Genomic DNA, 12,529 nt, shown 5'->3' on the forward strand with positions numbered 1-12,529 from the left:
TCATATTTGTGTTAGTCTTCTAAAGGAAATTTTGGGGGATAATGCCCCAATTTTAATCTTGCGTGTATTTGTAAATTGAGCAAGTTGTCAAAAGCGTCAATGTAGTGACGGAATCGTTTTTTAATGGACAGTATATTTTCTTTATCTGGAATTAGTTAAACTAAATATATTTTGTTACAATCTTGCCATTTATATTGACTTTGTATATCAATGATTTTTTTTGTTATTTGTTTAGCTTAGATTTAGTAGCCCCAACCTCTATCACATTTTGCGTATGTTTTGAAAAGTCAAAAAAAATAATGACAATAAGAAATCAAAACCATAAATCTTTATTTAAAAAAAACAAAAAAAACATCCCTTGATCATAAGAGGACTGATTTTAACAGATTAAAAAGCCACGTCGCTACATGTTTCTTCTCATTTGAATTAGGGTGAACCACAACATGCATCATAATTAAGCACAAATCAAGACATGCACTTTTGGGAATACTGTGTAGATTGTTTTATCAGCCCAAATGTCACAAAGCATCCAGCAGAGAGCATCATTAAACGTGCACGAGGCATCTTCCTGAGAAGATGCTGTGGATTACACAGCTGCTTTTCCCAATCACGTTAAAGAGGCATAATGAGCTTTAATTACATATATGACGACTCTGGAATTGTCTTTACAAAGGAGCAGTGGAATTATGCGATAGTGGAAAAATCCCCATATAGCCATCTCATCAATTGTCCTCGGGGATTCACTGATGCATCAAATATACAGTACCTGCCTGAGCCAAGACATTCAAAATGGAGAAGTGAGAAGTGACAGTCAAGTGCACGAAGCAAAAAAAAAAAAAAAAAAAAACAGCAGCAGCAAAGCCAAAACAGTTGACTGGCTAAAATAAATAAGTAAAAGTAATGTCTGTGAGGTCCACTAGAATTCCTGACGTCGGCATTGAAATATTTTCTTCTGCTAGACATTGAAATGTTACACATAATATACATTTACAGCTGCATTTTTTAAAATTACAATAATATCACTCCCATTAATTACTTAAATTAATAGTTTAAATTTCTTTATATTTCCATTTTCTTTTTTTTCATAGTGTTACAGCTACTAGTGTCATACTGATAAGCGGGATAAATTTGACCCCAATTTTCCTCTTCTGATCAAAATCAGAAAAGCCCAAGATTATCCTGAACAATTTCTTGCGTGTGTTAAAAGTGATTTTTTCCCCCCAAACAAATCTGTTCAACACTTACAATCACATAGGGACGAAGTATTTTACATTTCTTCTCTAGCTGCCTTTTCTTCTTTAATCTAAGGCAGTTCAAATGCTCCACGCTGCCTCTCACAGATCAGTCTTGGTACTACAACGGACGGACTTGACGGAGAAGATAAACGAAATCAAAGCGTTTACTCCCCTTAAAAACAAATTGTTAAAAACACATGCGAGGATGCTGCACGATGAAATGTGACGTTAGCCTCAAACGTTCTAAACTAAACACGAGGTGCCCGTCCCAAGCATCGTAGAAGGAAAACAAATCCCCCACTTGTGAGGTAAAATGTGTTTTGTTTTTGTTCTGCTGTGGCTAAAACTTAAAGGAGTTGAAGGACAAAGTGTCCACTCGGTTCCTGAGCCATTCGGACAACTTCTGCACCGAGCCCTTTTCTCTGGTGAGGATTCGAGCCGCCTTCCTCAGCTTCTCCTCGTTCCTCTCCAGGTAGCGGAAGGCTTCGGCTTCCAGGAGGTCCAGCTTCTCCTGACGGTTGTCGTCGATGGAGATGTCTTCGCTCACGTACGGGTTGAAGCGGAAGTACGTGTCGGCGGGAAGGAAGCCGTCCAACATGGCGTGGACCTCTGGAGATCCGAGGTGTCACGATTAGAAGGTATGAGAACAGTCGGCAAGTCACTTACCTTCCGTGTCTGTAGCGCTGCTGATGACGTTGTTGATTTTAGTTTTGAGGCTCGTGTAAGTGCCGCTGTTGCTCTTCCCCATGGTTTCCAAACGCCCCGTGCCGACCGAAACCACGCACTCCAAGGGCGTATCGGGCCACAGACACTTGGACTCGTGGATGGCCAGCGCTGTGGGGTTGTTGATGAGCAAACCTCCATCCTGAAAAAAAAAATTCGGTGAGCCTTGGGAACATTTCATGGATTTTATTTGGGTCGTGGATGACATTTTTGAGGCCCATCTCAGCAAATGAAAAGATCAATACGGCTCCCGAGCTGTTTGCGGAACGACAAAGCACACAATGAAGTCGTTTTTTTTTTCTCCTTCGTTCTTCTTTTCACCACTGTGCTTCACAACCTCGTTTTGAAATCGAACAACCGCCCAGGAGTGCTTTTGCTTTGAATCCACAGTCTACCTAAGGCTATGGAGAAGGAGGGAGGGAGGGGGGGGACAGGAGAGATGACGGGGATTGATGAATAGGCATGAGGCTACGGGGTTGGCAGTGGGATCAAACACAGAGGGGCCAGTCCTCATTAAAGAGGCCAGGCTGGGGGTGGGACCCGCAACCCCCCCCCTCCCCTCCCTGAGTGTCTCAGGAGGGACATCACATGGGGTGCATGTTTTACCAGACTCTGGTGTTTAATCGCTCACGTTATTGCTGTTCAATACCAAAAAAAAAATTGTAATTTCCGTCGCATCCATTTTTTTCTTATCACTTATCATTTTACTCAATACCCTCGACGGCGAAACACCAGTTGTGGGTTTCTTTGTGCCGGCGGCTCAGTTTCACCCACACATCGGCCAAGGACAATTAGAACTAAAGAGGCAGATTCCTCCCGCGAGCGCCGAGTCGAACGTTCCATTTCAAGGCACCTGTTTGGCGAGTTGGGTTTAATTAAGAAAGTTGTGAAAAGTTTCAAACTTATTTTTCAGTCTATGGCGCTTGTGACTTCTTTTTCTTTCTCCTTCAGCTGTCACTAGCAATCAACACACATCTCACTCGGAGGTAACGAGAAGGCTGAGGTTGGCAGATGTGAGTTACAATTTCACGTTTTCCTGAAAGACGAGCTAAGTTCCCGACTGCTTAAATGGCAAGCGGCTTAATGATTTCCCGCCGATGTCGACGGTTGATCCTCCGGAGGATTAGCGCTCTGCCATGTTCGCCTCATAAACCAGATCATCGTAAAGCAAATTTTCAACTAATTAGGCCTTTCTCACCTAAGGGAACGTGGTTCACGTCTGGCGGTTGACAATGAAGGTCTTCAAAGTAATTGCTCCGATAGATCGGAGTGAAAGAAGACTCGTAAGGAGAGACTCGGAGTGAAAGAAGACTCGTAAGGAGAATATCGGCCGGCTTGAATAAACAAAAGTGAAATTGGCAGCGCTGTTTGAAGAGACTCATCTTGCTAGCTTATCTCCACGGCGCCACTCCAAGTCGGCCCCGCAGGGGAGGTCGCCCATCGCAATAGAAAAGAGGCCCGGATCAGTAAAAGTCATTTCACGGCCGACTGTACGTCAAACGCCATTAGCTACAAGAGCAAACGTTATTTTCTTCCTTAAGGCGGCACATTTCGCCGCATCGCCGTTTCATGAAGCTAAGCATCAGTGGTTGGTGAGAGACCCGAGCTGAAGGAGAACGAGAGGTTCTGCTTTGATCCAAATCCGAGCCGCGGTATAGTTTCATGGCATCTCGCCGATAATAAACGATTTGATCTCGATAGATGGGATTCGATTCAAGGACTGATTCATTTCATACCAGTATATAAAATATGTACTTTGGTGGTTTGGGCAGGTCCAAGGTCTTAACACAGTCTCCCAAACAAGCTATTTATTCCCAGAATACCCCGCTCAGGGATTAATAAACAAAAATTATATGAGAAATGAGCTTTTAGCATGCATCTGGCGTGGTTATCAAATCACGACTGTCGTCATTACAAATTGCCTCTGGCCATGTTGTCAAAGCTGAACTGGGGCAGCAATTTAAAAGCCGAGCCGACGCTCCCTCACGAGAATGCCTTCGCGAATCCTGAATACGATTATGCCCGATGGTCATTCAATTCTTAAAAAGAAATGACGCTGGAAGCAGAAAATTACTTTCATTATTAAAATCCGTTTGTGCCAAATAGAACATCGGGGAAAGTAAATCATTGAGCTACATAAGCTGCCAAGACAACATCCAAATTGCATAAAGGCCACCCCTGTTAGCGGAAAGGATGAGCGTGACAATATTGTCAGTGTTGGAAGTGCTACCGAAGAGTGGCAGTCAGTCCAGGTCAAAGGTCGTCATGGCAAATTATACCATTACGCCAAACAGTTCTCCTCCTTTCCTTTTGGGATCTCACAGGGGCAAAAAGGTCAGAGCGAGGTTCAATTGAGCCCCCCACCAAATTGACAAAAGAGGCAGGACTCATCTGTGTCGATGGGGACCGAAGCCTCGGGCGGGGAAAGCGTTTGAGATTTATTGTCGGCCGTTGTCTTTTCCCACACTAATCCACGACCACACGTACTCGGCGACCGGTATTGTCGCAATGAATCCCAATTTGATTCGATTGACTCCCAACTCGATTCCCTGGAGATGTTGTGTACATATTAGTTGACTTCACACCACTAAACATGGCTTTGATTTCCACCATCTGCTGGGTCATCTCCTGGGTAATTTCACTCTAATTTCCCCGCCGCAAGCAAAAGGAGATGACGCTGAAGGTGCATATTAATGCGAACGAACGTGAGGTGTGACTCGATTCTAGAACATATTAGAGCAATTACGAATGTGATGACCAAGGCGCATTATTCCAATCCTGGAGTAATCCAGGTCTACTTTTGTTTTCTCTTTGGAAACATCTCTTGGTTTTAGTTCCCGTGACTCGTGATGTGATTCACATGTGATTCACTCCACCTCTCGGACTTCCCGTAGAGCGCTCTCGGGAGCGCTCACCGAAGGCGGTGGTCCAACAATCCCATTCGAGCCATTAATAAGGATGGCAGTGGTGGGCACAAAAGACACACACCCATTCCCACTCCCCCGTCGTCGTGGCAACGGGACCCCTTCCTCGTCATCCCGTAAAGGCCCTCGGAGTCATTGTCGAACGTTTGGAGTCATTGTGTCATTTAGTGCCCCGGAATGACTGTGAAGGCTTTCATGTGGAAATAAGAGTGGCTATTATTACTTAGTTATGAATTCTGGATTTTCAAATCTTAAGAAGAAATAGATTTTCTGATTTGACCCGCAGATCACATCAGCGATCAATCAGACATGGCTCGAAAAATACCAGCAGGCTTTCGGCACACGGCGAACAAAAGGGGGATTGTGCGGCTCTTGAATGAAGTGGACAATTCTGCGAGCGTGGGTGGAAAACTGTGAGATGACTCTCTTGTCAGATGGGAATCCTGACATCAGATGGACGGCATGTTGTGTTCACATTTCACGGGCGAGAGCGGCACACATTCTCGCTAGTGTGACTCAGATGGGTTGATGTCCTTTGGGCTTGTCAGGTCAATTAGGTGACCAATCGGATTTCCTTCTTGTTTCATTTCTTAAGTCATGACTTGACTAAAAACTGAAGTTCACTTCAGTTTGCCTTGGTGTGGTTCAGAGCGTTTGATGCTGGAAGCTTGGCTAATTCATGCCACCCGCGACACGGCGGAGGGGGGGGGTGGCATTTTCCTCGACATAGGTGTGTTGTCATCAAGCATTCTCTTTCATTCTCGTTCCAACATTCCCCGCCACAAACCCGTGTGGCTTTCCAATTAAAATCCGCTCACACACTTTGTGTGTGTGCAGAACATCTGCCCGAGGAAAGTCAACCCAAGGAGATGTTGACATATGTGACGCCATCAGAACAAAAGTGGAAACAACAAATTGAATACACAATTTTTTTTTTTCTTCCGGCACTTTACTAAGGTGTCTTACTCATGCTGTTTTAAGTTTACTGACTAAGCGCTTACTCAGGGAAAGGTGGAGAGTGGCGTTGGTTATTGATCACTTAATGTTACGGCTAATGCATAGCTGCTTAAGCGAGATGGATTTAAGAGCATTTATGTCGGCAAAAGGAAAACAAACAGGTAGGAAATGAAGTTCCTCCCTCCAAAGAAGTTTGCATCTATCAGTCTCAGGTTTTGTCAATGTTGTGTCTCTTCTGACTGACCTGATGGAGATCGCTGCCCAAGGGGAACTCCTGGAAATAGCCGGGGGCCGCTGAGGAGGCGCGGAGGGCCTGCCAGAGCTGGTGTTGACAGCCCCCCTGGTAGTGGGAGCGCACGCCCGGTAGCAGGTTGTAGTTCCTGAACACGTACGCCTTGAGAGGAGTGCCTCGAGTCACAATGGCGCTCACCGCTGCCACCTATTGGAGGGAGGGGGAGTTGCAAATATTAGATTTGACGCATTTTACTCTGTCGCATGCAAGAAAGAATGGATGCTATTTTTAGCTATATCAGGCAAATTGGCAGGAGAGGAACTCACTTTAGGACATTCCAGGTTTCTAGAAGTCTCCACTAGAAGGTGTGAGCCCATTTTCTCTCTGTCAGGGGGGAAAGAGGAGTTCATTTTCCACTGACACATCTCCTTCTACCATCAACATTGACACCAACACTAACTTGAGCAAGCTCTCCCAAGCTTGGCTATCATAGAAAGCGTGATTCCAGCCCATCTTCACCGTGCCCACAATCACGTTCTGCTTGAAAACTTCCGAGCCCAACTTGCGGTAGAGATTGTCGCACTCGCTTGGTGAGAGTTGGAAAACACCCAACATGAAGCCCAGGATTGCACCTAAGATGAGAAAAGAGATCAGAACAATTATTTTTCCTTCTGAAGATCTACCGAAGCATAATCATGGCAGAAGAGTAGCGAGGGGCCGTGATTAAAAATTGTGTTTGATCAAAAAGAGAACAGCTGTGGGCCAGATGGATATTTGGAGCTAGTGCAAGCTTGTGTTGGTCCTTAAAGGCCAATCTGGAAGATAAATGGAGTGCTTCAAGATGGTGCAAAATAAAGCACAAGTTGAGGATTAAGTTGTCCACAGCGCCCCCATGTGGACATTTTTATACTCATCATCTGTGCAATAATAATTCATATTCACAACTCACCTGTGCTGACACCGCAAATATAATCAAAGAGTTTATGAATAGGCTTGCCGGTCATGGTCTCCAACTTCTGCAAAGTCTGAAGGGCAAGAAGTCCCCTGTGAAGAGAGAGAAAAAAAAAAAGCAAGAAAAAGCAATATTAATGATTAACATGGTACAAAAACAGGGAGCGTGACATTGCATATGCTCAACTGTAAAGATAACGACACCTATGGGAGCGAGTGGAGCAAACTCATATCCTCCACTCTGATAATCTCAAATAATTATGTGCAAATTAAAAAAAAAATTATCGCTGCACCTCAAATAGACACGTCTTCTATTTACCCTTTTTTGGGGGAGAGAAATACCATGTCATTCCACTAGGTGGCAGTAAATAACGAGTTGACATATGAGGAACTACAACCAAGAAGAAACATAAAGCAAACAAAACAAAAAATATATATACCTTAACCCTCCCCCATCTATGGACAGAATGCGTATGCCGCGGCCTTTCACGGGCTTATGGTAGCCCACCAGAGCAAGAGCTTCTCTGACGGCTTCCCTCAGTCCAGGATCACTGGCCTGTTGCAGACGCAGCAGGCAGGGGATTACCTTCTCCTGATGAACACACACATTTCACGTGCTGACTCATCACACAAATTGAAAGCACGGAATGGACACCAAGATCACCGTTTTTGCTTGTTCAATTCAAATGTGCTGGTGTACCTTAACGGCAACCCCGCACGTCTCTGGAAATTCCAGCAGGTGGTAGCTGAGGTCCTCAACCCTGCTGATGTAGACCCTCACGTCGGTGGCCCTGTGGAGCGCCTGGACCAGAGCCCGGGTACGATTGTCCACGCTCACCCGGGCGATGATCTGGAAGAAAAAAATAGGTTTCTGAGAATCACAATAATAGGTACACTGACAAGTTAATGCAAGTGTCATGTTACTAGGTCACATGTTTGATGTCTCATACCAACACTTCTTGGAGGGGAGCCCACTTTAGATTAACACAACCGGATTTTATATCGCCACACCATAACAGCCTGGGCATGTAAAGAAAGGTACAGGCCAGTCTAAAAATAAATTAACTCCTAGAATTCACACCACAAAAGTATTTGGACAAGCGGAGCAGCTGGACGATGCTCAGTTGACGTGATATGATCGGCATGTGACAAGTTAGGGTTGGAAAATTCCATGATTATTTTTCAAAGATTAAGAAGGTTTTAAAATAAATTCAGGGCTAAACAAAACGCTTACTGTATATTTGTAAAAAAAAAATAACATTTACTGGACCAATGTGAATTCAAACATACCTTTTCCCTTTGGACCAGAAGTTTCTTGGCCTTCTCCTCCGCTGTTTTCTGCTCTGTACTGACGGCCTTCTCCATCTGCTTTACCGGCGCAACCTCCGGCTTTGTGATTTCATCCGCGGCATTTTTTGCCTCCCCGGTTCTGAACTTGGGAACCAACGGGGTGATGTAGCTGCCTACAAAAGCTTGCACGGTGGGAGCAGAATAGGACAGGTAGTGACCGAAGCCTTTCTTAGGGGAGGCGGGTGTCGCAGGAGGATCCGGGTCTGGTTTATTGCACACGGGGTCACTTTTTTGTAGAGTCTGAGATTGGGTTTTAGATGATTCCTCAACATGGTTCTCCGCAACTTTTTTCTGTGTGCTGCTGCCAAAGTAGGAATTGATGTGGTGGGCTAGGTAGTTGTATGTTTCATCCAGGTTGACTGAAAATTTACTGGGGTGAAAAAGGGCAAGCGGTTGTTTGGAAGGCAGACTCTCGCTCTCTTGAAGCTCCTCTGGCTTGATGGTATCGGTGACAGGCTTCAGTTTTTTTTCCTTTACTTCTAGCTTGGTCACAACAGCAGCAGCAGCGCTCGCTTGTGAGGTGTTATGAGGTTGCGAAGGGGAGGGACCTGTGTCCGGTTTCGGAACAGACGTCGGACTGGAAGGACTGGGTGACGCACTCGCTGGATGCTTGGGAGCAGATGGAGAAACCGGGGCGATCTCCACAACTTTCGATTCAGAAGTTGACCTCACATTTTTGCCACCCTTTTTTGTTTTGAGCCGGGCAATCTTAGAGAGGAGGTCGGTTTGCGTCACAGCTTTGGAGACGGCGTCCAACGTGTTCTTTACTCGGGACATGTGCTGGCTGAGGCCCGCGGACCAACGCGATGCCGAAGTGTTCAAACGCAGGTTGCTGGTGTGGAGCCCGAGCTTCTGTCTCACGACCTGGTTCGCCCTGCAGAGGCGTGCTTTCTGAGCCCAAAGTCGCGAGTGAAGGACATGCTTCTGGCTGAGGGGGCTCGCCTTCCCGCAAGAAGGATCCTGGATGTGAAGTGAACAGTGCGAGGTACCTGGGAAGGGAAAGGGTGAGGATGCTGGTTTGCAAGGGCGCCATATGTCAAAAGTTCTATTTAGTTTAAGCCAGGGACTGAGACACCATGTATGACTCATCCTTTTACGTGCGAAGAGTTCAGTCCATCCAATGGAACTCTAACGCTACACTCCTTCTTTCCATGAACCTGGTGATGATCAATACAATGGAAGGAAATGAAGACCATGACAATGACAATGTAACACGTAATTTGCTTAAATATTATTATTACAAAGCTCACTACAGACTATATAATGCAGTGATAACTTAAAGGATGACGGAAATAAAAACAAATGCTCTCTGAGAACATGAAAAAGTGATGAAATTGACATTGCCGCTAGCTAACAGGCTAGCAAACACACAGCCCCAAACACAACACGGTGCCGCAAAACATACCACAGCTTTTATATCGTCGTTTCAAGGTGAGCCTCAACCTTTAACATCCTTTTCTTCAGCCACGACCCAACTACAAGCGAGTAAATGACGACATGTTGGCAATGGGTCCGAGCTGACGCCTGATTTCCACCTCAACGTAACATCCCCCGAAAAGAAAAACAACAAACACGTGGGAGGGAAAACGCGTGCCATTGGTTGGTTAGTGCTTGACCCACTAAAATCGGGAAAGTTGATTGGCTGGTTTTCTTTCAGCGAAACTAAGAGGAGGCAAGTGTATTTACAGTTTTAAGCACATTAAGCGTATTTTTAGCACGGGCTGGCATTTTTTTCATTTCAAATTCAACAAAGGTACAGGAATAATGTATAGCTCAAGATAATTGGCAGTATTGAGGACTTATTCTCTATCTGTCATTTAAAAACAGTATAATTCAGTTCCTGGTTTAAAAAGGCCTTATAACTGCCTCATAAAAACAAGAAAGACACGATGAAATTGTGGAAATAATATGCCTAAATTCATTCTTTTTTTTCTAGCTAATAGTGGATTTCCAATTTTTACCACAGGAGGGGAGTCACGCACAAACTGGTTGCCATGTTTGCGAACAAGCACCGAAGAAGAAATGCTATGACGTAACTTACTAGCGCCCATCACTGATGCTTGAAAGTCTCGTTGTCACGTTAATCGTCAAATACACGTTTTGCGTCATGAATACCGCCGGTTAAATATTTTATAGAGTACAGGCTCGGCTTGCACTTAGACCTCATAAAAGGTGAGTAGGAAACGTGTATAAAACGAATGAGCAGACGCTAGCCATCATTTCGATTGCCTTTGACTTGTGTTTATTGTGCAGGACATCTGAGCCATGGCCAATGCTCAGTCTGCTCTGAAGATGGCCGTGTGCCTCCTCGTGATAGCAGAGCTGCTCCTTGCCAAGAAGGACTACTACGAAATATTGGGAGTGCCAAAAGACGCGACTGAGCGGCAGATAAAGAAAGCTTTTCACAGGCTCGCGATGAGGTATCACCCTGATAAAAACAACAGCCCCGACGCTGAAGTGAGATTCAGGGAAATTGCAGAAGGTACAGTTGATTCGTGTTATTCTCTCACAATTTACTCTTTATAACACCTATGGAAAATATATAACCTTCCATGACCTTAACATGTATGTTTTTATTTATTTAAAAGAAAGCTGCACAGATTAATGGCATTTCTAGTTGTTTGAATGTAGAACGTTGATTTGAGATACAGACATCATCATGAACCAAACTGTAGATCATTTCATAATGATTACACAAACAAAATCTATAAGGTCAAAGTACCGGGTTAAATTATAATTGATCAGTTTTTATCTCTTGGATTTTTTCCCCCCCCAGCCTATGAGACGTTATCTGACGCGACCAGAAGAAGAGAGTATGATCGGTTTGGTGGCGGTGCCTCTTATTTCACAGCAGGTCCACAACAGACGCAAAACGTGCACCAACCATTTAGTTTCAAAGTGGATGACATCTTTAAGGACTTTGACATGTACAACCACAACAGCCGGCATCGGCAGAGGCAACACTTTGATGAACATTCCCCGAGAGAACCCAACGGCCGACACAAGAGACACTTTCAAGGAGCCGGCGCCTTTGGCGACCTGTTTGACGACATTGAGAAGATATTCGCCTTCCACAGACGCGCCGCGCCAACTGAAAGTGTCTTTCGCGCTGCCTCCAGACAGCATTGTAGAACAGTGACGCAGCGCAGAGGGAATATGGTGACCACGTACACGGATTGCACTGCATCCTAGGATACAAAAGTCACCTTTTTTGTAGACAGTAATGACGAATAAGAAAGATTTAGTTGAATATTTGAAGGGAGAGTTTGCCGTGTTACTGCTAGCAAGATATGAATGTAATCAGATTTTTTTTAATTTACAATCATTTACAAATCACAAAACTGTGATAAACGTAGCTGTCGAGCAGAATTTTTTCTAATTTCATGGATATTCCACCATATCTTGAGCAAAGCTCCCAAAATCCAGGATGATAGCTCAGAGTTAGGCCTTGGCAGTGTGCTCTGACTATATGGACACCTCAGCAGTCATTCCTTCTCTGATTGGTTGTTTCGGTTATTTCTTAAAAATCAACAGTCGAAATTAATTCCCATGGAAAGTTTCTAACATTACAATTCAGAACTCCCTGAATGGAACATTGAAAGCTGCTGGCCCAAATGTGAGTTTTTCCTAAATGTACTTGGGAAAAAAAGGGGTTAAGCAGTAAAAAAAACAAAAACTATTGAGTTGTATATATATTTTTTGTCAATATACTCTAGAAAACACCATACATTTGTTGTAGTCGTAACTCACAGAACAGTGTAGTTCAAATAATATAGAGAAGATGGGTTTTGTAACATGTTACTTCATTCCTAGCTAGAGAGATAACATAGTCGGTTATGTGCAATATTTGTTTGCTTATTTGATGTTGTAAAAGATCCAATCCAAACATGCCTTTTCTATGAGGTTGTAGGGTAGCCTTTGCTTTTTGAAGTTGTGTTATGAAAAATAAAAAATTAAAACCAAGTATCTCCTGTTATTTGTTCTTATTAAACCCTTCATGGAATCGCTGTCATTTTACTTGTAAAAACGTTGGGATTTTTTTTTTTTTTTCCGCCAACCAAAACTCAACAATTCATGGTTGTGGAGAGGTTTTTTATTTAATTTTTTTGTAATTTAAACCTAAAGGAAACTTATTTATTAGAATTCTATTCAAAGAT

At 44.0% G+C, this 12,529-nt stretch overlaps 2 protein-coding genes across 3 annotated transcripts; one reads left to right on the top strand and one right to left on the bottom strand.

The window, feature by feature from the left end:
• Window positions 1-313: 313 nt before the first annotated feature.
• LOC125970510 (calcium-independent phospholipase A2-gamma) lies at window positions 314-9,948 on the bottom strand. 2 transcript variants are annotated; one of them, XM_049722854.2, is made up of 10 exons: window positions 9,778-9,948; window positions 8,313-9,361; window positions 7,723-7,872; window positions 7,463-7,614; window positions 7,021-7,115; window positions 6,532-6,703; window positions 6,398-6,455; window positions 6,084-6,278; window positions 1,902-2,100; window positions 314-1,844 (listed from the first exon to the last, which is right to left on the bottom strand). In XM_049722854.2, the coding sequence occupies exons 2-10, from the start codon at window positions 9,147-9,149 to the stop codon at window positions 1,576-1,578; spliced, it is 2,127 nt and encodes a 708-aa protein (XP_049578811.1). In that variant the 5' UTR covers window positions 9,150-9,361; window positions 9,778-9,948; the 3' UTR covers window positions 314-1,575. The 2 variants fall into 2 exon arrangements, with proteins under 2 accessions (XP_049578811.1, XP_049578810.1); XM_049722853.2 differs by having other exon boundaries at window positions 8,313-9,529.
• A 431-nt stretch (window positions 9,949-10,379) lies between these two features.
• Window positions 10,380-12,335, top strand: dnajb9a (DnaJ heat shock protein family (Hsp40) member B9a). Its single transcript, XM_049722855.1, has 3 exons — window positions 10,380-10,544; window positions 10,626-10,854; window positions 11,149-12,335. The coding sequence occupies exons 2-3, from the start codon at window positions 10,638-10,640 to the stop codon at window positions 11,562-11,564; spliced, it is 633 nt and encodes a 210-aa protein (XP_049578812.1). The 5' UTR covers window positions 10,380-10,544; window positions 10,626-10,637; the 3' UTR covers window positions 11,565-12,335.
• Window positions 12,336-12,529: the final 194 nt, after the last annotated feature.

This window comes from Syngnathus scovelli, chromosome 6, assembly GCF_024217435.2.
Source record: "Syngnathus scovelli strain Florida chromosome 6, RoL_Ssco_1.2, whole genome shotgun sequence".
In the NCBI taxonomy this organism is placed as follows: domain Eukaryota; kingdom Metazoa; phylum Chordata; class Actinopteri; order Syngnathiformes; family Syngnathidae; genus Syngnathus; species Syngnathus scovelli.

Coding starts and splice junctions, on each gene's coding strand:
- LOC125970510 (XM_049722853.2), bottom strand. CDS start 9,461: ATGAGTCATACATGGTGTCTCAGTCCCTGGCTTAAACTAAATAGAACT. Junction 7,615..7,722: donor CGTGCGGGGTTGCCGTTAAG/GTACACCAGCAC, acceptor TGTGTTCATCAG/GAGAAGGTAATCCCCTGCCT. Junction 6,704..7,020: donor TATTTGCGGTGTCAGCACAG/GTGAGTTGTGAA, acceptor TTCTCATCTTAG/GTGCAATCCTGGGCTTCATG.
- dnajb9a (XM_049722855.1), top strand. CDS start 10,638: ATGGCCAATGCTCAGTCTGCTCTGAAGATGGCCGTGTGCCTCCTCGTG. Junction 10,855..11,148: donor ATTCAGGGAAATTGCAGAAG/GTACAGTTGATT, acceptor TTCCCCCCCCAG/CCTATGAGACGTTATCTGAC.